The following is a 24986-nucleotide window of genomic DNA, read 5'->3' as shown; positions in this document are numbered from 1 at the left end:
AAGCCCTTAATCCATTTAACCTTGAGTTGACACAGCACATGTTTCAGGGAGCACAGGGTTGGGGGTAGGGTTACAGATTAACAGCATCTCAAGGCAGAAGAATTTTTCTTAGTACAGAACAAAATGGAGTCTCTTATGTCTACTTCTTTCTACACAGACACAGTAACAATCTGATCTCTCTTTTCCCCACATTATCAAGTCAAACATCCTCTCTTCTGTGAAGGCTTCTCTTTGTGCACTGCCCTCCTACTCCATCCCCAGTCCCAGTACCCTGCAGAATAAAATGTTTCTATCCGTGTCTCCTTAGCTTTGTGTCCATACATAGATATTGAAAGGAAATCTGTGGAACTTGTGTCTGCCTTGTATTACTACTGTGGAAGGGACAATAAATTTATTAACTCATATTTTTAAAATATGCATACATTTGTATTTAACATAAGACTAACTTTTTTCATATTTTAAAGACTGAAATTGAGATATGTCTTTCAATCTATACGTTTAGAAAGCATAGCTTATCTGATTTTTTTTCTTGCTGGTACATAAAATAACGGTACCTTAAAATTGATGCTATCTTACATTTTATTAAATATGGAATATAAATCTTATGTGTCTGTGCTCCTCATTCTTTATAGCAAAAGTTTAATACATGACATCATTCCATATGACGGTTATTTTTGCCACTATTGGGGCTCAAAGAGTAATACCCCAAAACATGATGTTTTGGCATGCTGAGTCTTTGGGGTTTGTTTGTTTGTTTGTTTGTTTTAAGATGGAGTCTCATGCCGGGCGCGGTGGCTCACGCTTGTAATCCCAGCACTTTGGGAGGCCGAGGCGGGCGGATCACGAGGTCAGGAGATCGAGACCACAGTGAAACCCCGTCTCTACCAAAAATACAAAAAATTAGCCGGGCGTGGTGGCGGGCGCCTGTAGTCCCAGCTACTCGGAGAGGCTGAGGCAGGAGAATGGCGTGAACCTGGGAGGTGGAGCTTGCAGTGAGCCGAGATTGCGCCACTGCACTCCAGCCTGGGCGACAGAGCAAGACTCCATCTCAAAAAAAAAAAAAAAAAAGATGGAGTCTCACTCTGTCATACAGGCTGGAATGCAATGGCATGATCTGGACTCGCTGCAACCTCCACCTCCCGGATTCCAGCATTTCTTATGCCTCAGCCTTACAAGTAGCTGGGATTACAGGCACCTGCAACCACACCCGGCTAATTTTTGTATTTTTAGTAGAGACGGGTTTCGCCATGTTGACCAGGCTGGTTCTTAACTCCTAACCTCAAGTGGTCCACAACCTTGGCCTCCCAAAGTGCTGGGATTACAGGCATGAGGCACCACGCTGGGTGGCATGTTGAGTCTTTGAATGAAAGGAAATTAAAAGGGTCTCAGAAAGAAGCCTAAAATCAAGGCCTCTCTCTCTCACCTTCCCCCTGCCTTTTGTATCTCTGATACTCTTACTTTTTCCAAGCACCTGAAGGGGATCTCTTTTCCTGCACAGCTAGATAAGGAATTTCCTTATCTGACAGAGAAAACTTCTTTTCCAAAGAAATGCAATTGTCTTAAAATCCCTTCCTTAGGAATCGCATTAAATAATCAGAAGAGATTAATCACCTAGAGAAGAGAAAAAAACTGAAAGTCATAGCCACACTCGGACTTTTCAGATACTTCTGAGGGTAGCTGCAAGAGATTACCTGGGAGACTTTACCCGTATAACAGGACAATTTTTGTTCAGAGTGAAGTTTCACAACTTGTCTACAAGCTATTGTTTGTACTTCTGTCCCACTGAATGTCCAGGGAGAATCATTTGCAAAACTTTCAGGCCCATTCATACCTATCTCCCTCTACTCAACAAAGAAGGGTATACAAGCATCTGGACCTCATTGAGTTATTGAGTAATCACTCTTCTGTGATTTTTCCCTATGCACGTTAAGCAAATTTTGTATGCCTTTTTCTCCTACTAATCTGTCTACTCTTAGTTCATTCCAGCAACCTTCAGAGGGCAAAAGTAGGAGCTTTCCCTCTTGCTCCCTACACCACGTTAAATTTAAATATAAATTAAATGATTTGGGAATGGGTAACCTGCTCATTTCCAAACTGCAATTTTCATAGGTATGAAAATTATCCACAAACTGCAAAACCATGACACTCCAAGGGCCCAAGAACCTAGGTTGGACAGCTCACTTAGCGCAGGTAAACGTGCTCCACCCATCTCCCAGCCCGCCTGCCCCTTCACTTAGGTACAGGTACAGGTATAGATACAAGTACAGGTACAGGTACAGGTAGGCACGCAAATGTCTATTGGCTACGGACTTAAGAGGCACGCCCACAGGTACCTTCCGAGCATGCGTGGGGAAGTAGCACGCAGGCGCGCCACGCCCCGCGCATGCCTGGTGCAAAGAGTCCGCAGGTCGGGCGGTAGCGTCGGGCCGGTGCTGCGGCCTGAGCAGCCAGCGTCCGGCATGAAGGTCTGGGATCTGTCTGCTGCCTGCTCCTCGCTCCAGCACCATGGAATGCCTGCGCAGTTTGCCCTGCCTCCTGCCCCGCGCGATGAGACTTCCCCGGCGGACGCTGTGTGCCCTGGCCTTGGACTTGACCTCTGCGACTCGTCCCGTTGCTGCCTGCGGCCGCCGAGGCAACCTGGTTGGAAGGAGCCGGGCGGCGCAGCTCTGCGGGCCCGGCCGGCTCCGCGTGGCAGGTACTGCCCATCCCCGGCAACAGCTTTGGGACGCTGGTCTTGCAATAATAACCTTAGGCTGCTGCCCCAGCCGTCCGGCGCGGCGCGCCTGTTGCTCCGCGTCCTCCGCAGGCCTCGGCCTCCCGCGTGTCCTGTGAGCTTGCACAGGCCCGCAGGCCGAGCTGCGTCCCACACTCTCAGAATGCGACCTTGCTATGTGCACTGTGCCCTGCTGGGGTCTCAGCGGCCAACCCTCTGCCTTCTCCCCCACCGCCCTTGCTGCAGATTATGTAACCATAGGAACAACCTAGGAATCGTTTACAGACGCTGATCACGTTAGTTAACATCCGCTTAAGTGCTCTTGTAAGAGGTTTTTTTTGTGTTGTTTTTGAGACGGGGTCTTACTGTGTTGCCCAGGCTGGGCTCAAACTCCTTACCTCAAGCCATCCTAACGCATTAGCCTCGCAAAGCGCTGGGATTACAGGCGTGAGCCACAACACCTGGCCGAGAGGTGTTTTTAAACAAGGATTTCATCTGTTCCTTAGTCATAAGTATAAATTAATACTTCCCTGTTTTCTGTTTCTTCGTTATGGACACATTTATACAGTTGTCCAGTTGCACAGAGATTGGGGACGCACCTAGAAGTGAGGCTAAAGACTGAGTTGCTTCTGAGAACGACTTACTTTCAACTACAGTATTCTATAAGTAAACCGCCAGGGAGATCGGATTGAGAAAAAAAAAATCTTATTTGCTGTTTATTTTTTCACCAAATGTTGAAGCATGGTGAAAAGTTAAGATTTTCACAAATGTGAGTGCAAATATTTGAGGAGTAAAAGGTATTGAATGACTTTATCAAGAATATAGCAGTGTCCTCAAATATGTTTTCTCAATTGTGCTCTCATAAAGCCTCCCAAAGTAACTCCTCGTCACCACCTCGTTCTCCACTTATTGGAGAGGCTTTCTAAGTTGGGTTACATGCTCTGCACCCTCCATTGATAATGGCTTGGGAATCCAGTTTGAGCAAGTTGGAGGTAACTTTTAGGACAAGCATTGACGTTCACATTCTCAATCCCGGTTACGCTCTAATTTGTGGCATTAAAACATTGAAAGGCATTTGTAATCAGCAAATGCCTTTTACCTTTATTCATCTTACCCTTATAGTGATAATTTGTATTTTGTAAAAGGGAAATTAAACTTCAGATATTAACAAATTACAAGAATCGTTACGTGTATGTAGTGGAAAAAAGATCAGAAATAGGATTTTTTACTACAGTCTCTGGAATCAGTGTAATTACTTTGGAAGCATAAAACAGTGTCCTCTGTCAGTCATTAAATGTACTTGATTATACTTCACCGCTCACTTCGACTCAGTCTAATCACATGTTTTAAACAGACAATTTTCAAATAAAGATTTGTCCTCATTTCAGCTCAGTGGGGCTATTTCATAAGTATTCACTATAAAGAATATCTGTAGAAAAGAAGTAAAATCCATAGGTTTCATAATTTATGAGCCAGTCAAATAATTCTGATACTGGAATGCTTGAAAGATCAGGTGGTACTTAGGACCTATGTTTTCTAAAATGTATCTACTACCAAATGTGCATGAAGAGTCTTTTAAATTATGCGAAAAGGAAGACCAGACATTTTCTTAAATCTCAGAACACCATCCAACTCTGAGATATCAGTAATAATTAGAAAGGTAAAAGGGTGATTGGAATCCATCAGTTATTTTAATGCCTCACCTAAGCCATTACTTTTAAAAACCATTCCCTGCCAAACCTAAGATAATCACTAACAAATGTTAAAATTAAGAAGAGTATTTCTTCTTTTCTTATAGGAAAAAGACTTAAAAGTAATAAAATACTCTGAAGGCCTCCACATACTTTGAGATTTGTATTTTAGCACTATGTGAAAACCAATCATATGACCACAGGAATTCTCTTATTCTTCAGGTGAAGTGCACCGGTTTAGAACTTCTGATGTCTCTCAAGCCACTTTAGCCAGTGTAGCCCCAGTATTTACTGTGGTGAGTATGTACAGTACATTGGAAACCGTACAGAAAGTGCTTCCCATACTTAACTCATTGGACTGTTAGCCAAGATACTACTTATTTTGAGCTTTATAATCATTATAGCTACATGTCGTGGCTGTTGTGCCTGGCCAGTGACCTGAGTGCCTGCTAGATTTGCTTAACAATGATCTTGAACCTTTCCTAACGACTGCAGCTCCCCTTTTAATAATACCAGAACAGGTCAATCACAATTCGGAGCCATAAAGAGGCTTGAACCTGTGTTCTGCAAGATGATGCGCAGGCAGAAGCATCTTGAAGGCAGCGGAGTGTAGTATTTAAAAGTGCACGCTTTGATGGCCGGGCGCGGTGGCTCACGCTTGTAATCCCAGCACTTTGGGAGGCCGAGGCGGGCGGATCACGAGGTCAGGAGATCGAGACCACGGTGAAACCCCGTCTCTACTAAAAAATACAAAAAATTAGCCGGGCGCGGTGGCGGGCGCCTGTAGTCCCAGCTACTCGGAGGCTGAGGCAGGAGAATGGCGTGAACCCGGGAGGCGGAGCTTGCAGTGAGCCGAGATTGCGCCACTGCACTCCAGCCCGGGCGACAGAGCGAGACTCTGTCTCAAAAAAAAAAAAAAAAAAAAAAAAAAAAAAAAGTGCACGCTTTGAAAGGTCATGATCTCTAACTTTTCTCTGAAATGGTTCGGGGGTGGGGGTGAGGGGGGAAATGAATGAATAAGATAATGTATCACACACACGTATTTTTAGAGAAAGAGAAAGAAGGCCGTTGGGGCAAAATGTTAACAACGGTGACTCTAGGTGAAAGCTCTATGGGAATTGGTTGTAATATTCTTGCAACTTCTTTGTAGGCTTTTATTTTTTTCAAAAAAAAAAAAAAAAGGCTTGATAAAAAGGTGTCCCGGCTGGGCGCGGTGGTTCATGCCTATAATCCTAACTAACACTTTGGGAGGCCAAGGTGGGCGGATCACGGGGTCAGGAGATTGAGACCATCCTGGCTAACACGGTGAAACCCCGTCTCTACTAAAAATGCAAAAAATTAGCAGGGCCTGGTGGCGGGCGCCTGTAGTCCCAGCTACTTGGGAGGCTGAGGCAGGAGAATGGCGTGAACCCAGGAGGCAGAGCTTGCAGTGAGCCTAGATCATGCCACTGCACTCCAGCCTGGGGGACAGAGTGAGACTCCATCTCAAAAAAAAAAAGTTGTGCCTATTCTGAGCCAGACTTCCTAAATTCCAATCTCACTCTGCCTCTTATTGACTAGGTGGCCTTGGACAAGTTACGATAACATCTTTGTGCCTTAGTTTTCTCATCTGAAAACTGAGCATAACCTACTGTATAGAATTGTTATGAGGATTAAATTAACCCATATATAGAAAGCCCTTAAACTAGTGCCTCACATACAGTAAGCCTCAAATATATTTCATTAGGATTATTTAGGCTTGTTAACATAAGAGCTTTTCTTTATAAACTATACAAAACTAAACCCTCAGACTTGCATTTAAAAGTTACCACTGTTATTCATTGTTCTGGAAGAGTTGGTCAATTTAGTTAAGAATACAAAATCAGGGCCAGGCACGGTGGCTCACGCCTGTAATCCCAGCACTTTGGGAGGCTGAGGCGGGCGGATCATTTGAGGTCAGGAGTTTGAGACCAGCCTGACCAACATGGTGAAACCCCGTCTCTACTAAAAAACAAAAAAATTAGCCGGGTGTGGTGGTGCACCCCTATAGTCCCAGCTACTCAGGAGGCTGAGGCAGGACAATTGCTTGAACCTGGGAGGTGGAGGTTGCAGTGAGCCAAGATCGCACCACTGCACTCCAGCCTGGGCAGCAGAGCAAGACTCTGTCTTAAAAAAATAATACAAAGTCAAACGTCAAATATTGGAAGTTAGTTCTTTGCAGGTGAAATAATTGCAAAGAACACTTAAGAAATTCATAAAGCTATGGAATCTGAGAAAAAAAAAGAAATTTAATTTATGCTGTTTGAAATAGTTTAGAAAGTGAGCTGGTTACAAAGTAAATATTTTTTTCTTTATAATTTGTATGATTAAAAAATTTTTTTTAAGTTCCATTAAAGAAAAAAAGGGTACATATAAATATTGAGATGCAGAAATATTCAGCATATGTCGCTAATTTGGAAGGAAGGAGACTCCAAAGCAGTATGTGTAACATTAGTATGTTTTATTAGGAAAATGTTTGGAAGAATATTCAGTGAAATATTGACATGGTTTTCTCTAAAATTTGTCATTTCAGGTGATTAATATAGTTTTATTTTACATATATTTATTTTCAAATTTTCTGCAGTGGGTTTATGTATTTTTGAAATATAAGGATGAAAGCTAGACTATTACACAAATATAAAGCTCTCTTTGATAGAAATTTTCCTTTAGTGTTCTATGGAACTTATATATTCATATTAATTTTATTTTTGCTGATGAGAAGCAAGATAAAATATATATGTTGTGTTTTTATTGTGTGATTAACACAGCATGGTAATAACCCAAGACCTATATTGTACTTACAACTATATGTTAGAGTGTCTTTCTGAAATGTGTCTGTCATAGTAAGTAGTACAGCTCAGCACACAGTGATTCATTAAATGTTTCACAGCTTCAAACTTGACTATGGATAAACATCACTGAAAAATACTCCCCTACTTTACAGGAAATAGGTGCATTTTCTGTATCAGATCCTCTCTTCAAACTATCAGAAGAGGTTCTGTAAATCTTTACTGATTCTGCAACACCCACCAAAGAGACTTTAGCCTCATGTAGACATTTAGATTCACAAGGCAGGCCATACTTGGTCCCAGTCTACTCAGAAGGATAAGGGACAGGAGAAACAACAGGGTAGTGTTAGGTGCTTCCTCTTCAAAAGAAGTCTTTGCAGCCATCCAGAGGCTTCTCTGGTCCTCTGAGTGATCGCTCAGTGACAAGGAGATAAGATTCTCAAAGGTGGATGTGAGATTCATCTTGGCTCGAATCCCCATGCCCCGTAGTGACAGTATCCCTTATTCTGGCGGGGAACATGGCCACAAGAGCCACCACAATCAGGAAAGGGCAAACAGAGCTATTGCTTTTCACCTGATAACTGTAATTTGTTCGTCTTCCCAGTCCAGTGCAGTCTACCAGTCAATGGTCATTTTTACCATAAGGATTGTTACCTAGTAACAACACAACTGATACTCCTTTATCAACTTTCTAGAGGAACCAAGATAGAAAGTTAAACCCAGGTCTGATTTTTCCTAGCAAAGGAAAAAAGGATTTTTTAAAAACCCTTAACTCATAACTGGATTTAATCTAAAGAAGGTCAGTAATGGTTTATATTTGCATTTCAACATTTTGGGGATATTACTCACAATACCATAAATTCTTAACTAAATTAGCAATACCATAAGTAGCATTCTAATTTGAAAGAAAATAATAATTTGTTTTATTCTCTATTTTCAGACAAAATTTGACAAACAGGGAAACGTTACTTCTTTTGGTGAGTGATTAGCATTCTAAATCATTTTTTTAAACATTTAATGAGTGAATCTGATAGAAATCAAGAAATTGTAGTATTTTGAGTAGAATATTCTTTGCATATACAGGTGTGTTGAAAGAGATCTTTCTTCAGCATTTGTCCATCAGTTTTTTTTTTTTTTTTGAGCTAGAGTCTCGCTCTGTCACCCAGTCTGGAGTGCAGTGGCATGATCTCAGCTCACTGCAACCTCCGCCTCCCGGGTTCAAGCAATTCTCTGCCTCAGCCTCCCGAGTAGCTGGGATTACAAGCACCTACCACCACACCCAGCTAATTTTTGTATTTTTAGTAGAGACGGAGTTTCACCATCTTGGCCAGGCTGGTCTTGAACTCCTGACCTCGTGATCCACCCGCCTCGGCCTCCCAAAGTGCTGGGATTACAGGTGTGAGCCACCGCGCCCAGCTTGTCCATCAGTCTTAATTGGAGCTGGCAATACTAGACTGTGTGTATTCTCCCAGAATTGTTTTCTTCTAGCAGAAGCCACTTTTCGCTCTAACAGGCTATTGAAGGAATATTTGGGAGAGCAGAGGCTGGTGTAGAACTGGAGCCCAGAGACACACTCTTTTTCTCTTTTGTCTCTCTTGTTGGCGTCCCTTTCACTGCCCTCATTCATTCTCCTGAAGCATGTTTAAGGCAGAGTCACATAATACCACTGACATTGCAGTGGGTGACAAAAGATGAACAGGGACATGTCACTGCATGGCAGCCACATGGAACTCTGCTGCTGATGGCTCTCTGTGGACAGCTACTTTAAAAAGTGAGGCTAGGCATTACTTTACAGTGTGACTTCAGATGTGAGTTTCAGATCTCCCCTGAGAACGAATCGGTCTCAGGTAATAAATTCAGTTTTTCTCATTTTTGTATTAGTCCAAGAACAAAGAAAATCAAGCTTATCTGTTCACATATATAAAATACTGAATACTGAAGATGATGTTGTAGTAAAAATAGAAAATGTAGTTGTGTACAGTTTAAGAGAGATAACCTGTCTCTAGAGCTGGACATTTATAGGTTCTAATGATGCATAGTTGTGGTTTCTATATTAGTCTCAAGGGTCTTCTAAGTAGTGAGAAATTTATGAGGTATAGGTAGGAAAATCATTAGTTTGTATTTAGCCCAAGTATGTTTTCTAGGTAAAAATGGATATTAAAAAGACTTATTTTAGTTTTCGTTTCTGGTAGTAACCAGAAATTGTCTTGATGGTGGTGGGAGGACTGCTCTGATGGAAAAATCTAAGCCATTTAATGTATTTGGTTTAGCTCTCTCTGTTTATTTCTTTTATAGAAAGGAAGAAAACTGAATTATACCAAGAGTTAGGTCTTCAAGCCAGAGATTTGAGATTTCAGCATGTAATGAGTATCACAGTCAGAAACAATAGGATTATCATGAGAATGGAGGTAAAATATTTTATTTTCATCTATGTTTCTCCAATACAATCTTATAAAAGTTACCTTCTATCTTGATTAGTATCTAGGTTAAAAGTAATTTTGGAATAAAAATAGCTACATGAAACATAGGATGTTTTATAGCTTAATATGCTATTATGAGTAGAACTCATTTTACATGGATTATATGCACATGTTCAATAGGCATAACACTGCTGTGTTTTAAGTTGGAAAAGCTCTGACTGTGGTGTTCATTCTAACTGTTGGGATTTACTCTCTAGTTCTGGAAACTATAAGACAATCCTGATTTATAATAGATACATTTCCAATTGTGTACAGTTACTTGTAATTATAGTATAACCCGAGCTACCAAAAATGTATTCTGGCTTTCTAAATAGCACAGGAATAGACATTAAATTTTATAGCCTTAATTTTTTTTGAGATGGAGTTTTGCTCTTGTTGCCCAGGCTGGCACGATCATGGCTCACTGCAGCCTCCACCTCCCGGGTTCAAGCAATTCTCCTGCCTCAGCCTTCTGAGTAGCTGGGATTACAGGCATGAGCCACCACACCCGGCTAATTTTGTATTTTTAGTAGACACAGGGTTTCTCCATGTTGGTCAGGCTGGTCTCAAACTCCCGACCTCAGGTGATCCACCTGCCTCTGCCTCCCAAAGTGCTGGGATTACAGGCATGAGCCACCGCGCCTGGCCAGTTTAAATTTTTTTAATGGAAAACTTTCTGAAATATATTGTATTTTCCCTTACCTATTCAGAGCACGCCAAATATAATTTGACTTTCTTTAGTGATTGAGAGTTAATGTGGATATCAGTTATTTTGGTGGGCTGATGTTTAGGTTCAAAAATAGATGAATGGTATTGGCCCTGTAGTGGGTATGAGACTTTCTTTCTTCAGAGTCTTCGATGGCACATTTTTGTTCATTTTTCTAGAATTAATCAAAATAATAAAAAATGGGCCAGGAGTGGTAGCATGTGCCTTTAGTCCCAGCTACTCAGGAGGCTGAAGTGGGAGGGTCACCGGAGACCAGGAGTTTGTGACCAGCCTGAGCAATATAGCAAGATCCCATCTCTAAAAATAAATAAGTAAATAAAAAATACTTTATCAAAAATGGAGCAGTCTTCTCCCATGTGATTTTCTCCAGAAATATTCTTTACTCTTGGAATCAGTAGCTAGCATTCTTCAAAACAGTGTCTCTTTCATGGAGAGACAGACAGGTATGTGAAAAAGCAAATTCAGCAGAATGATAATCGTGTAATCTAACTGGTGGGTATATGGTGTTCACTGCAATCTTTCAACTTTTCTGTATAAAAATTTTCATGAGGCTGGGTGTGGTGGCTCACATCTGTAATCCCAGCACTTTGGGAGGCCGAGAGGGGTGGATCACCTGAGGTCGGGAGTTCGAGACCAGCCTGAACAACATGGTGAAACCCCGTCTCTACTAAAAAATACAAAAATTAGCCAGACATGGTGGTGGACACCTGTAATGCCAGCTACTCAGGAGGCTGAGGTAGGAGAATAGCTTGAACCCTGAAGGTGGAGGTTGCAGTGAGCCAAGATTGCACCATTGCACTCCAGCCTGGGTGACAGAGCAAGACTTCCATCTCAAAAAAAAAAAAAAAAAAAATTCATGATAGAATGTTGGAAAAATGTAAAAACAGAAAATTATCTCTAATTTCTGTATCACTGATAAAGTGGCTACCTTTATCTACTTTTAACATACAAGATACCAGTCTTTTTAGAAAAAATTCTAATTTCATACTGTTCTAAATTAGAGTAGTAAGGCTATGTTTCATCTTAATTTCAGATTTTGTTTATATGCTTTAGTGCTGTTTTAAAAAGGAAAATTCCATTTGTGCCAAACTAATTATGATTAAACTAAATCTTTTCTAAAAGTCTACTCAATACCTGACTTTTAGGAAGACTTTATCTTGTTCCCTTTATTTTCTTCTTTTTCAAAAAAGAAAGACAGAGTCTCGCTCTGTTGCCAGGCTGGAGTGCAGTGGCGCGATCTTGGCTCACTGCAACCTCCGCCTCCCAGGTTCAAGCAATTCTCCTGCCTCAGCCTCTGAAGTAGCTGGGACTGCAGGTGTGGGCCACCACACCCAGCCAATTTTTGTATTTTTAGTAGAGACGGGATTTCACCATGTTGGCCAGGATGGTCTCGATCTCTTGACCTCAAGATCCACCTTCCTCAGCCTCCAAAAGTACTGGGATTACAGGCGTGAGCCACCATGCCCGGCTTTCTGGGTTTTTTGGGTTTTTTTTTCCATGATTACCCCGGAAGTCTTAGTAAATATATAATTTATGTGAATAATTCCAATTTTATTGAGAGTGAGTTAGCAGTATCAAGACATATATTTTTTAAGTTTCCTTTCTTTTGAAAAAAAAATACCTTGATTTTTTTGAAAAACAAAATGAACACTGATTTGGTTTAGTCTTAATCCAAAATTGGTAAAGTATTAAACCAAAGTTTATGAATGTTCTTTTTTCCTACAGCTCTACAATTTGCATATATATGTATATACATGCATGTGTGTATATACGACCACATATTTATGTGTTTTGGGTTTTTTTTTTTTTTTTAACAGTATTTGAAAGCTGTGATAACTCCAGAGTGTCTTCTGATACTAGATTATCGTAATTTAAACTTAGAGCAATGGCTGTTCCGGGAACTCCCTTCACAGTTGTCTGGAGAGGGTCAACTCGTTACATACCCTTTACCTTTTGAGTTTAGAGCTATAGAAGCACTCCTGCAATATTGGGTAAGTCTGTTTTTATTTAGCTTCTTGGGCTTATTCTGATTTTGAAATGTCATTGAGTGGGAAGACAAGTTGGGGTATTGTTTCAATGGCATGTCCCCTGACCACATGCTGCCCCGAAACAAGTCATCTCTAAGGATCCTACATGGAGATATCACTTAATTCTTAAATTTTATGACCCAGTCAAATAGAACTAAAGACTCTATGTATATTATAAAAATGCTTTACATGTGATAAATATTTTATTAAATCATTTCATCAAGTCATTTTTGATTTGTTTGTACAGTCCTTTGTTTGAGCCAGGTAAATGATGCATCTTTTTGAGACCTAGATTGACATAGGAATCACACACAGTTCTTCCAGTGACTCCTCCTTTAAATTAAAGAGTCCTTAGATGTCTGAGACTCCTGTCAGGCTCTGAACAAGGGTGGTTCTCTGCTTTCCTGACCCCACAAATCTTTCATTATCTTTTCTTCCTCCTGTTAAGTCAGGATGGTACTGTTCAGGAACTGGCTACATGCAAGAGTTGGTGCTGGGAGCATAGTAACCAGAGTGGGAGGAGGAGAGGAGGGTAGAGAGTTCATGAGGTGCATTGGGTTGGGTGAACCTGGCACACTTCTCTTTTGTCTGCCTTGCTCTGAAAGAATAGATGGCTACACTTCCTGCTCGGGGTAATTAATGAGCACCAGCCAGTGAGATGATACGTAGTGGGAGCCCAGTTACCGAGCAGGGGGAAAGCAGAAGAGAGAAAGAAGATGTAAACAGTGGTAAGTCATGGGCTCCACAGGCTGGGTAAGCTCTCAGGAGCTCATGCTGTTAGGAGAAAGGCAGGGATCTTAAAGGGGGCAGAAGGGAAGGAGAGGGGCTAGGCTGGCATGGGTCTCCTGCCTAGAGATTGGCTGTGGGGAGAATAGAGAGGCAGTTCAGGATGTCTGCTGGGATACACATTCTTCTTCCTTTAAATGAGGTCCCAGAAAGATTTCCTTATGAAACAACACTACATAGAAGCAAGACCAGCCACCTCTCAAAAGGGGTAAGTTTTCGAACAAGGGAAAGCTTCCCAAACCCATCTAAGGGACCAAGACATACCATGAGTAGATATGCCTCACAAATACCCTATCTGTGACCCTCAGCAGCCTCCCCAACCACTACCAAAGTCCACACCTTGCTGAGCAGAGGGTTTGATATCTCTTAGATTAAAAAATGTGGTCTGCCTGTTTGGCTGTCCAGTCTTCCCTCCCACCCAAGGACTTTTTAACCCGGAAGCAGTTCCTCTGGAGATGAAATAAACAACATGTCTGCAGAGGCACTGTGACTCTGGACTTGTTTCCAAATAAAAAAGTCTTAGTTTCACAGTAATTGTGCTTCTGAGATAAAGACCATACGCTGTAATTTACGTCATCAGTTTTACCTTTGATTTAGTTAGTATATGCTATTTGCCAACTGGTTTGGAAGTGTTTCAGTATTTTAACAACTATATAGCAGGATTAGTGCATACCTGCTGAATATCAAATATCAAACCATACTTGTGTTAACCTAAATAGTATATTTTTGACTTTACTCTGATATGTTTATGTTTTAAAGCTCAAGTTTTTATTTTCAAAGAGCTTTGTAGGAATTTTGAACCATATTCTGTTTACAGAGAACATAGGTATTACTGAAAGCTTGTGTTTTAATAATAGAATAGCAGATTTTATTTTACTTGATCCCTCATTACTTCATAATGAATGTCTATAGGAGAAAGACTCTTATGAGAGTTAGCTCCTTGTCAACCAAATCTGTGCCTAAATATAACATCATACATGGTTCTTTGAACCCAGAAGATCTAGTTTTTGAATCATCTAGAATTGACTATGTTCTGAAATGTTACCAGCATTTCAAGCTACTACAGATTTCTGTATTTAATCAGAGGATTCACTGATCCTGAATATTCTAAAAAGATTGTTTTAATTCTTATGAAAGGTCATGTTGTTATCTAGATCAACACTCTTCAGGGGAAACTTAGCATTTTGCAGCCACTGATCCTTGAGACCTTGGATGCTTTGGTGGACCCCAAACATTCTTCTGTAGACAGAAGCAAACTACACATTTTACTACAGAATGGCAAAAGGTAAATATGGATGATGTATCACATTGGGAGTTGAAGACAAATATCTTAAAGTCAGTTATTAACATAAAGTATGAAAGTAGCCTAGGTGGGAAGTTGAGCTAAAAGGGGCACACAATCTACTGTTTGTTGAAAAGATACTTTGCATGAAATGTCATGTAAGGCTGTTTTCTGTGTGTGATCTCATCTCATCACCGATTCAATAGTTGATATTGTCTTCATTTTGAAGATGAGAAAACTGAGGTTTGAGTAACTTGCCTAAATTAATATGGCTAGTAAATGGCAGATCTAAATCCAAATTCAAAGTCCATATTGTTCTTTTTCTTTAAAATCATAATGCATTCCAGAATTTAATAACAATATTATATATGTATCATAAATAGAATAAACATGCTCTCAGGAGTTATACTCCCAAAATCCCTTCAAGAATTAACATTTAAAATTCCTGAATCGGTAGTTTCTCGTCCAAAAATGTTGGAGTGTTTTTATCAGTTAAGAGTAACTAGTCTGTTCTATATTATCACTGCCATGTTAAGAATAAAACTAATTGCCAAACCAAAAATCTTAAATTCACAAGCGGTTTATGTTTCTGAGATAAATAATATATGATGAAATTTATGTCACTGATAATCTTACCAATTAATTTAGATATGGTTTGGGTTTTTTGTGGGTTTTTTTGAGACAGGGTTTCACTCCGTTGCCCAGGCTGGAGTGCAGTGGTGCAGTCTCAGCTCACTGCAGCCTTAACTTTCAGCCATCCTCCCACCTCCACCACCCAAGTAGCTGGGACTGCAGGCACATGCCACCATGCCCAGCTAATTTTCTAAATTTTTTTGTAGAGACAAGATCTCACTATGTTGTCCAGGAGGGTCTCAAACTCCTGAGCTCAAGCAGTCCTCCTGCCTTGGCCTCCTAAAGTGCTAGGATTACAGGCGTGACACCACGCCTGGCCAAACTGATTCTTAATTTGCCTGGTAATACTTAACCTTTTTTTTTTTAATAAGTCATTGTTTAGCATGAATGTGTAAGATAATATATTTGATAAGATACTCTAAAGACACTTATCATGAAATGTTCTTATAAGTTTATTGATCATTTTTGTGTATCTATTATAGTCTATCAGAGTTAGAAACAGATATTAAAATTTTCAAAGAGTCAATTTTGGAGATCTTGGATGAGGAAGAGTTGCTAGAAGAGCTCTGTGTATCAAAATGGAGTGACCCGCAAGTCTTGTAAGTATATAATTATACTTTGTTATTTATTTCCTTAGAGTAAATCTTTTGCCTGTTCCACTTCAAGGTGATTTTTCATACAGTATGTAACATTTTTCTGGACTACAGAATATAGAGATTTTTCATCCCCAGTTTCCCTTTTTTCCTGTGCAGTATCGTATCTAATTCAATGTAATTATATGAGTATGCATACCGCATACCCAACACTGCTGACATGTGGTGAATATAAACACACAGTTACCTTTATATTCAAGGGACTGACCACCAGATTGGCATATACATCTACCAAAATAACTTACCTAGGAAGCAGAGTGGGAGAGAAATTTACATGGAGGAGGGAAAAGATGGGGTAAATACACGAGTAACGCATTAACATGAATTATGTAAGTTCAGTCTAATGAAAATGTTTATCTTATAAACCTTTTATCTTCTATTAGTTTAGAAATTGTTTATGCTTCTGGTGCACACTCCAGCTAAATGTTTACTTTTAAATACCCAAATATTTTGTTATTGTCTTTCTAGAGCAGTATCAGAAATTAATACACCTTTATAATGAGTTTAGTTTCCACAGTCTGTACAGATTTTCTTACAGCACTTTGAAAAACTGGTTATTTATATCCTGATAAGGAAATAATAAGATAAAGGGGGCTATATAACATTTGGTAGATAGCTGATAGGTATGGTAGCAGAAACTTTTGTTTGCTTTGCTTAGGCCAATCTGTCAATCTGTCTCTAATATGCTTTATGATACAAGTACCTCTTCAGAGTACTTCATTCCCCCTTACCCTTCTTGGTAGGGTAGGGGAGCAAAGTTATTATTGATATCATTCAAAAACATTTTCTTTATATGAAATCACATTATGTACACACCTCAAAAGGAAATGGTCTTGACATTTTTAGTTGTGGATTTTGTTTTACCTGATAGTGGTATTGGCTTTGCACTAATTCATCTGCATTCACATATCTGGATTTTCCTGTAACTGGCAGCATGTATCTGCATAAAAATCTCTTGGACTGGGGCCATGTAATACAGTGACACCAACTAGTCTACATAAGGATGGAACCTCTGTCCTCAACTTATCTGTAAAGTGTTTAGGATCAGTTGACATAGCTACTCACAGATTGGCCACAACAATAGAAAAAGACAAAAGCAGCCGGGCGCTGTAGCTCATGCCTGTAATCCCAGCACTTTGGGAGGCCGAGGCGGGCAGATCACAAGGTCAGGAGTTCGAGACCAGCCTGTCCAATATGGTGAAACCCCGTCTGCACTAAAAATACAAAAATTAGCTGGGCGTGGTGGCAGACGCCTGTAGTCCCAGCTACTGGGGAGGCTGAGGCAGGAGAATCACTTGAACCCGGGAGGCGGAGGTTGCAGTGAGCCGAGATCGCGCCACTACACTCCAGCCTGGGAGCAGAGCAAAACTCCATCTCAAAAAAAAAAAAAAAAGAAAAGAAAAGAAAAGACAAAGGCTAGCTTTTCCACTGGTAGCTGAATGCTATATACTAATTTAGGAAGTTTTTGTGACTAAGTGTATGATACACATGTTGGGGGTATGTTAATTATTTTCTCTTCTAATTGAAGTGAAAAGAGCAGTGCTGGGATTGACCATGCAGAAGAGATGGAGTTGCTGTTGGAAAACTACTACCGATTGGCTGACGATCTCTCCAATGCAGCTCGTGAGCTTAGGGTGCTGATTGATGATTCACAAAGTATTATTTTCATCAATCTGGACAGGTAAGAAAGCATTATATAAAACTAAGTTTTTTAAATAAAATAATTATAAGATAAAGTTTTTAAGGAAATACCATTTTGTGAGGAATTATGCCATCATTATCATCTGTACTACATTAAAGTTTTTTTGTTTTTTTTTTTTTTTGATGTGTAGGTTTCATCCATGTGGTCTGTATAGATTTGATGAATGTGCTGTATATAGTTAGTGGGCCCTTCTAATCTGAATAGGTGTTCTCCTCTCCAGCCACCGTAACGTGATGATGAGGTTGAATCTACAGCTGACCATGGGAACCTTCTCTCTTTCGCTCTTTGGACTAATGGGAGTTGCTTTTGGAATGAATTTGGAATCTTCCCTTGAAGAGGTGAGAATATATTATTATCTCTAAAACTTGGGGGGTTTTGGCTGGGCGTGGTGGCTCATGCCTGTAATCCCAGCACTTTGGGAGGCTGAGGCGGGTGGATCACCTGAGGTCAGGAGTTTGAGACCAACCTGGCCAACATGGCGAAACCCTGTCTCTACTAAAATACAAAAATTAGCCAGGCGCAGTGGCAGGCACCTGTAGTCCCAGCTACTTGGGAGGCTGAGGCAGGAGAATTGCTTGAACCCAGGAGGCGGAGGTTGCAGTGAGCTGAGATCGCGCCGTTGCACTCCAGCCTGGGAGACAGAGTGAGACTCTTGTCTCAAAAAAAAAAAAAAAAATTGGGTTTTGAAGATCGATTTGTTTAATGGATTTAAAAAATAAAGGCCGGGAACCATGGCTCACGCCTGTAATCCCAGCACTTCGGGAGGCTGAGGCAGGTGGATCACGAGGTCAGGAGATCGAGGCCATCCTGGCTAACACGGTGAAACCCCGTCTCTACTAAAAATACAAAAAATTAGCCAGGCTTGGTGGCAGGTGCATGTACTCGGGAGGCTGAAGCAGGAGAATGGCGTCAACCTGGGAGGCGGAGCTTGCAGTGAGCCAAGATTGCACCACTGTACTCCAGCCTGGGCGACAGGACAGGGTGAGGCTGTGTCTCAAAAAACAATAAATAAAAAGTCTAACCTGTATACTACCATGGTGAAATAAAATATATAATGTAACTCGCAATTCAGGCAGTACTGGTGGACCATGTTATAACCTAGATAAATATAGCCTAGGTTACTTTGTTTCCCAAAACATATAATTACAAATGGGAAAGGTCTGATAAAAGTGTCTCTGTGAAGCAGTGTTAATGAAGAGTTTTTATTTTTTAATTCTTACATGTCTGGCAATGTACCAGGCAGTTTGCATACTTTATTTGGCTCAATCACTGCAACTCTGAAAATAGGAGGAGACTGAGGAGAAGACTGAGGCTCGGAACATTTAACTTGCCCACAGGCTTAGGGCTGGAAAGTAACAGAATTAGGACTTGAACCCAAAGACTTGCACTTTCTACTGCTCTACTGCCTTTCCATATTAAGATAACACTTAACAAGTGGTCTTTATAAGATGTATTACGACACCCTTCTGCATACAACTATTCAATGGCTTTTGATTAGCCTTAGGATAAAAATCCTGTCCTGTGGGGCTTTTCCTGGCCTGCTGCACCGACTTGTCCATCTTGTGGGTAGCCACTCGTCACTACCTCTCTCAGTGTCCTTCCCAGACATGCTGCTTCCACTCCTCTCCCCTCAGATCCCTGCTTTTTTGCTTAGTTAATTCCTCCTTAACTTTCAAGTTTCAAAGTAATTGTCCCTTCACTGAATGCACCGACAACCTGGCCCAGTAGTTACACCCTTTGTCGTCTGCACCCAAATACTCCTACAGTTCCATCTGCTACATTCCTTAAATCTGCAATCCCTTGTTCAAAGCCTGCAAAAGAGCATGAGCTCCTTGAAGCAAAGACAGTATTAGTCATTTTTAATGTAAAAGAAAAAGAAATACATGTGTTCATTCATCTCACAAATATGTTTTTTATTGCCTATTACATACCAAGCACTGCTTTAGGCCCATTTAGCAGTGAGTCTGCCCTTGCGTAGGTTATATTGTAGTGGAGGAGAGAGTTCATAAACAAACAAAGTATGTTAAGTGCCAAGTGCCTCAGAGAAAAATAAAGCCAGAAAAGTGGATAGAGAATGTTAGGCAGTAGGATGGGTGGCATTTTAGAGATGGGGTGGTCAAGGAAGATGTAAGGCGGTAACATCCTGGTGGAGGCAGGAAGATCTAGGGGAGAGAGTTCTAAGTAGAGGGAACCACAGATGTAAAGACTGAGGCAGGAACGATCTGAGCTTGTTCATGAAACAGCAAGAAGGTTGGAATGGTTAGAAGGGTATGAGTCAGGTGGAGTGGTGGAAAATGAGGTCCCAGATACAGATAAGTATGATCATGTCAGTTACATAGAGCATTGTAGGGGTTTGGATTTTTAAGTGGGATAGGAACCCACTGGAGGTTTGAACTCAAATCTAGATCATTGGAAAGTTCGGAAGCAAGCAGAGTATCTTGTGCAACATAATCCAACCATTGACATTCTCAAAAGATACATCCAAAGGCCTTTATGGATTCCCTAAGTGTGACTACAGGACTTTCTGTACAAGTCCCTGCCTTTTCTCCAAATACAGAACCATGTTTATGTACATACACTCAATCTACAGGCTAACTCCATTTTATACATGGATATTTTTCTCTCACTTAATTGCCAACTTTTCAAAACAATGGAAGATTTTTCAAATTCCTTTCTTACAGTTTTAGTATGTGCAGTCCTAGGTACAGCAGAGCCCATTTGTAATGAGATGTGAGTGGTGGGTGGTAGTGAGCTATGCTTGCTCAGCAGTAGGCTGAACAAGATTCAAATTAATGCCTTATCAGAATTACAAATTACACATCTTTGTAGGTGTCCTGAAGAATAGTTGAAACATTAAATCCATGGATGCCAAATGTCTTTATTTCGATATAGTTAAAATTAATATTTACTATGGTGAATCTGAGATAGGAAAAATATTTTAAGATAATTTCAGACTTCTGGAAAAGTTCCAATAGTCAAAGAATTTCCATATATTCTTAAACCAGATTCCAAATATCAACATTTTATCACATTTGCTTTATCATTTCTTTGCTAGACATACTTTATTTTCTAAATTATTTGAGACTAAGAACAAATGTGATGTTCCTTTACTCCTAAATGTCTTAATATGTATTTCCTAAAACATGGACATTCTCTTACACAACCACAGTGCACCTATCAAAATCAGGAAGTTAATACTGAAATTATTTTCCAATCTACAGACCCTACTCAGATTTTGCCATTTGTCTCAGTAGTGCTTTTTATCACAAAGAAAAATCTTAGAGCACATATTGCATATAGGGCTGGGGGTTGTGGTTCACGAAGCCTGTAATCCCAGCACTTTGGGAGGCCAAGGTGAGCAGATCACTTTAGGTCAGGAGTTCGAGACCAGCCTGACCAACATGGTAAAACCCCATCTCTACTAAAAATATAAAAATTAGCTGGGCATGGTGCCACACACCTGTAATCCCAGCTACTTGGGAGGCCGAGGCACAAGAATTGCTTGAATCAGGTGGACGGAGGTTGCAGTGAGCCAAGATTGTGCCACTGGACTCCATCCTGGGTGAAGAGCAAGACTCCATCATCTCAACAACAACAAAAAAAGGAGGCGGATTTCTGCTCAATAAGTGACATGCATTTCCATCAGTGATAGCTGATCAGTTGTGTAACAGGTTTATCTTTGAGGAAGTGAGCTCTCAGTCATTGCAGCCAATGATAACCAACTAACAGCATAGCTATAAATGGGATTCCTTCCTTGTGAGAGATGAAATTCTGTGATTCTGTACATTAACTAAAAACAGTGTGCTGCAAAATATTACCAATCTGAAAATGACAGTGAGGAAGAATGTTTTTCTAAGTCTGAGGTTCCCAAACTTTCTTGGGTCACAATGCCCTTAGTGTCTTAGTATTTTTTCACAGTATCCATAGACAAAAAATTTCTTTTATTATGTTACAGATTCTTTTATGTTATTTCCCTTGCAACTTTAAAATATTCTGAGGTGCTATGGTGCCCAGGGCACGTCAGCTCACAGTGTGAGAACTGTGGATATAAGCAAAGACCTTAAATTGCATGTCCTCTAGCATCATGACTAATAAGATTTGTATGCATGTGGCCGGGCGCGGTGGCTCACGCCTGTAATCCCAGCACTTTGGGAGGCCAAGGCGGGCGGATCACGAGGTCAGGAGATCGAGACCATCCTGGCTAACACGGTGAAACCCCGTCTCTACTAAAAATACAAAAAAAAAATTAGCCGGGCAAGGTGGCAGGCGCCTGTAGTCCCAGCTACTCGGGAGGCTGAGGCAGGAGAATGGCGTGAACCCCCGGAGGGCGCAGCCTGCGGTGAGCCGAGATCGCACCACTGCACTCCAGCCTGGGCGACAGCAAGACTCTGTCTCCAAAAAACAGGAAAAAAAAAGATTTGTATGCATGTAAACAAAGGCTGGAAAGAAACACAAAGTAAAAGCAGTACATTTGGCATATAGAGGATTTTAAAATATTTAAAACCTTTTAAATTATGTTCTTCTCTTGATTTATTCTGTGGGTGCTGTCAAGGCACTTGTTTTTCTTAGTTCCTTTCTACAGTATAGAGCTGTACAAATAACATAAGGCTTTCAAACTCTGGGGCAGTAACAGTTCCAGGAATCTTCTCTCTAAGGAACCTGGTGTTTTGTGATTGAAATGAACTGTGTGTTCTCTTTTAGGACCATAGAATTTTTTGGCTGATTACAGGAATTATGTTCATGGGAAGTGGCCTCATCTGGAGGCGTCTGCTTTCATTCCTTGGACGACAGCTAGAAGCTCCATTGCCTCCTATGGTATGAGGGATATGGTTCACGGCGGTATTGCGGAAGGGTTACGGTCATGGGCCCTAAAGCCAGACAGAGCGCCTGGGATTAAGTTGTCACAGGCACTATGGCCCTTGCGAGTTGCTTTCTCAAACCTCCCTCAGTTTCCCTGTCAATTAATTCGGTATTACCTGCTTCATAGGGTTATGGGAAGAATTAAATGAGATAATATGTGTAAAGCACTTACTAGCACACTACCTAACACAATAAGTTGGAAATATAATTTGTGTAGACTCTGACAACATACATTTAAACAGATGTTAGTAATTCTGTTATAAGGTTTTGTCATAACCAAATGGAAATGTAGGAAACATTTATAATGTTCTCATAAAAAAAGATAGAAAATTCACCTCCATTTTCTTTGTACTTGAAGATGACACCATTGGAATAAATATTTAAGACACTGATATTGCTTATAGTCCTTTCTTCATTGAGTAGTTACATAATATATCATTTTACTAGTGGCTTTTCTTTTAAAAAAGATACTAAAATTAACACTTCTGCTTTATTTAGATGGCCTCTTCACCTAAAAAGACTCTTCTGGCAGATAGAAGCATGGAATTGAAAAACAGCCTCAGACTGGACGGACTTGGATCAGGAAGGAGCATCCTAACAAACCGTTAGGAACAGCCCCGTGGATACTGAAGTTTTTCTTACGGTAGTCACAGAAACTTCTGATACTTTTTATTATTTTCTTGTATAGAGTCAGACACTTGAAAAAAATTAATGTTTGAAGACAAAAATATTTTGGCAGTCATAATACCAGAACTGGATTGCATTTCCAGAATTCTGAGTTAAAGAAACAAAGTATTTGCTTTGTAAAAGGCCAAAATTCTATTTCCTACAGACTTTAAATGCTGTTTTTATAGATGTGATATGAGGCAACACAAGCACAGACAGTTGTATAGATTTTAATTTATACATATCAATCAAGAAAAGTGCAATTTCATGCTGAATGAAGCGTAGGAACTTGACAAGCCCATAGGTAGCTATAGTTCTTTGCCAGTGTAGGGAATTATGTTCATGTGAATTTCCTGATTCTCAGGTGACTAAAAAGCTAGCATTCTATGTATTAACCTTACAACAGACTCTGGAAGTTTGAGCTTTAAAAACCAAACTTTGACATAACCTTATTTTCTTGTATTTGTCCCCTTTTTTTATAAAAGGTGAATAAAAAGAAATAATTTAATATCACCATTGTATGGATTCCTAATCAAGATTTCACGTGCTCCACCCCTGAGACTAGTTTTCTTTGCTCTCTGTAATTAGAGCCTTTGGAAGTAAAGTTGAAAGGAAGTATTTCCATTCTGTTACTGTTTTGTAGCACTTTGTCCATTTCTTGATTTTTAAAGTAGATTTTTAGATACCACCCCTGCCCTGCCCCAAAAAGAAAAATGTTTATTGTCCTGCTAATCTGTATGCCTACACCTCAGAAGCTGACAGATGAGCTTCGTAAAACATGAGGGTGAATAAATGTTAGAACTGTGATATCTTCTCATTTCCACAGATATTTGGGTTTAAAACAAATGGCTAATATTTGTAAGCCTGAAAGCTGCCATCCTCTTTAATATCCTACCTACCTTTTAAAATATTTTCTGGAGGTTAAGTACAGTTATGCACTAGAACATTAGTTAAGCCTCCCAAAGTAGTGTGCATGGAAGATTCTAGAGCGTCCAGCTCTTGCACTACAAATGTAATAACAGAATAAATACACTTACCCTGATGATATTGAGGGTACATGATTAGCCTAACGTGATGTCATATGAGGAAGTTTAAGAGTCCATTTTTCAGGTGGTTTGGTGATAGGAATAAAAATGTTACTCCCGTTGCCGATTTGGAAGAAAACAGATGAAGTTTAAGTAAGGTTTCGCCACTCCTGTGTGTGGTCCTGGGAAGCCATTAGAGGGAAGCTGGAGAACAGAATGGCAAAGAACAGGCTGGGCTAGACTCGAGCACGCAGCGGCCCCTGTGCACCACACTGTGGGTCAGGAGCACGCGTCCTGGTGTGCTTGTCGGAATGTGAACATACAGCACCCTCTAGCGTTATGAATCTCTTAGGATTTTTAAGATTATATTTGATAATACTTAGATTTCACAGGGCACACTTTTGGCACACCTCAGAGCACACTGCTGCTATTGTGGGTCGTATCACTGTAAAATACATAATAAGTACTACTTAACTGTGACATGAAGAATTGGAATCCCAGAGGGCAACATTTGATTTGACTAAGATCAGGCATAAGATAGAATTTTGGTCATTTTTCCTTGCAGTTTTATTGACTTGGGTAAAATAATTTTTTGGTGAATCATGTCAATAAAAGGAAAAATAATGTAACTACCTCATAAGTCTGATAAAGGGAAGTTGCTAGTGTTTTATAGAATTCCTGAAGGTGGTTAAATCAAGTATGATTTCAAAGTATCAACTAGTTCCACTTTTGTGATTGCAGGATGCTTCTTAAAGTTCTCATAAATAATAAATCAGCTTATGCCAAAAATATATGAAGTTCCTTGGTTTTGAATTTTGAACTAAAATGGACTGAGCACATTAATTACTGTTTGAAAATAGGTACCAAACACTGGGTTATGTGAGTGAGCAAGCAATCATATCACCTGTTGAACACGTCAAGTGTCGAACACGTCAAGGTGTGATACTGTCTTTGG

General features: G+C 40.3%; 1 protein-coding gene across 3 annotated transcripts; it reads left to right on the top strand.

The window, feature by feature from the left end:
• The first annotated feature begins 2342 nt into the window (after nucleotides 1-2342).
• On the top strand, nucleotides 2343-24820 carry MRS2 (magnesium transporter MRS2). 3 transcript variants are annotated; one of them, XM_055262769.2, is made up of 12 exons: nucleotides 2362-2695; nucleotides 4627-4700; nucleotides 8152-8188; nucleotides 9507-9619; nucleotides 10768-10840; nucleotides 12279-12388; nucleotides 14365-14495; nucleotides 15608-15724; nucleotides 17307-17459; nucleotides 17701-17818; nucleotides 22182-22295; nucleotides 22839-23519. In XM_055262769.2, exons 1-12 carry the CDS (start codon nucleotides 2506-2508, stop codon nucleotides 22947-22949), a joined length of 1341 nt encoding a protein of 446 aa, XP_055118744.2. In that variant the 5' UTR covers nucleotides 2362-2505; the 3' UTR covers nucleotides 22950-23519. The 3 variants fall into 3 exon arrangements, with proteins under 3 accessions (XP_055118745.2, XP_055118744.2, XP_055118746.2); XM_055262770.2 differs by lacking the exon at nucleotides 10768-10840 and having other exon boundaries at nucleotides 2343-2695; nucleotides 12215-12388; nucleotides 22839-24820; XM_055262771.2 differs by lacking the exons at nucleotides 8152-8188; nucleotides 9507-9619; nucleotides 10768-10840 and having other exon boundaries at nucleotides 2384-2695; nucleotides 12215-12388; nucleotides 22839-24820.
• Nucleotides 24821-24986: the final 166 nt, after the last annotated feature.

Source organism: Symphalangus syndactylus, chromosome 23 (assembly GCF_028878055.3).
Source record: "Symphalangus syndactylus isolate Jambi chromosome 23, NHGRI_mSymSyn1-v2.1_pri, whole genome shotgun sequence".
Classification (NCBI taxonomy): domain Eukaryota; kingdom Metazoa; phylum Chordata; class Mammalia; order Primates; family Hylobatidae; genus Symphalangus; species Symphalangus syndactylus.
This window is presented reverse-complemented; position numbering and strand designations above follow the sequence as displayed.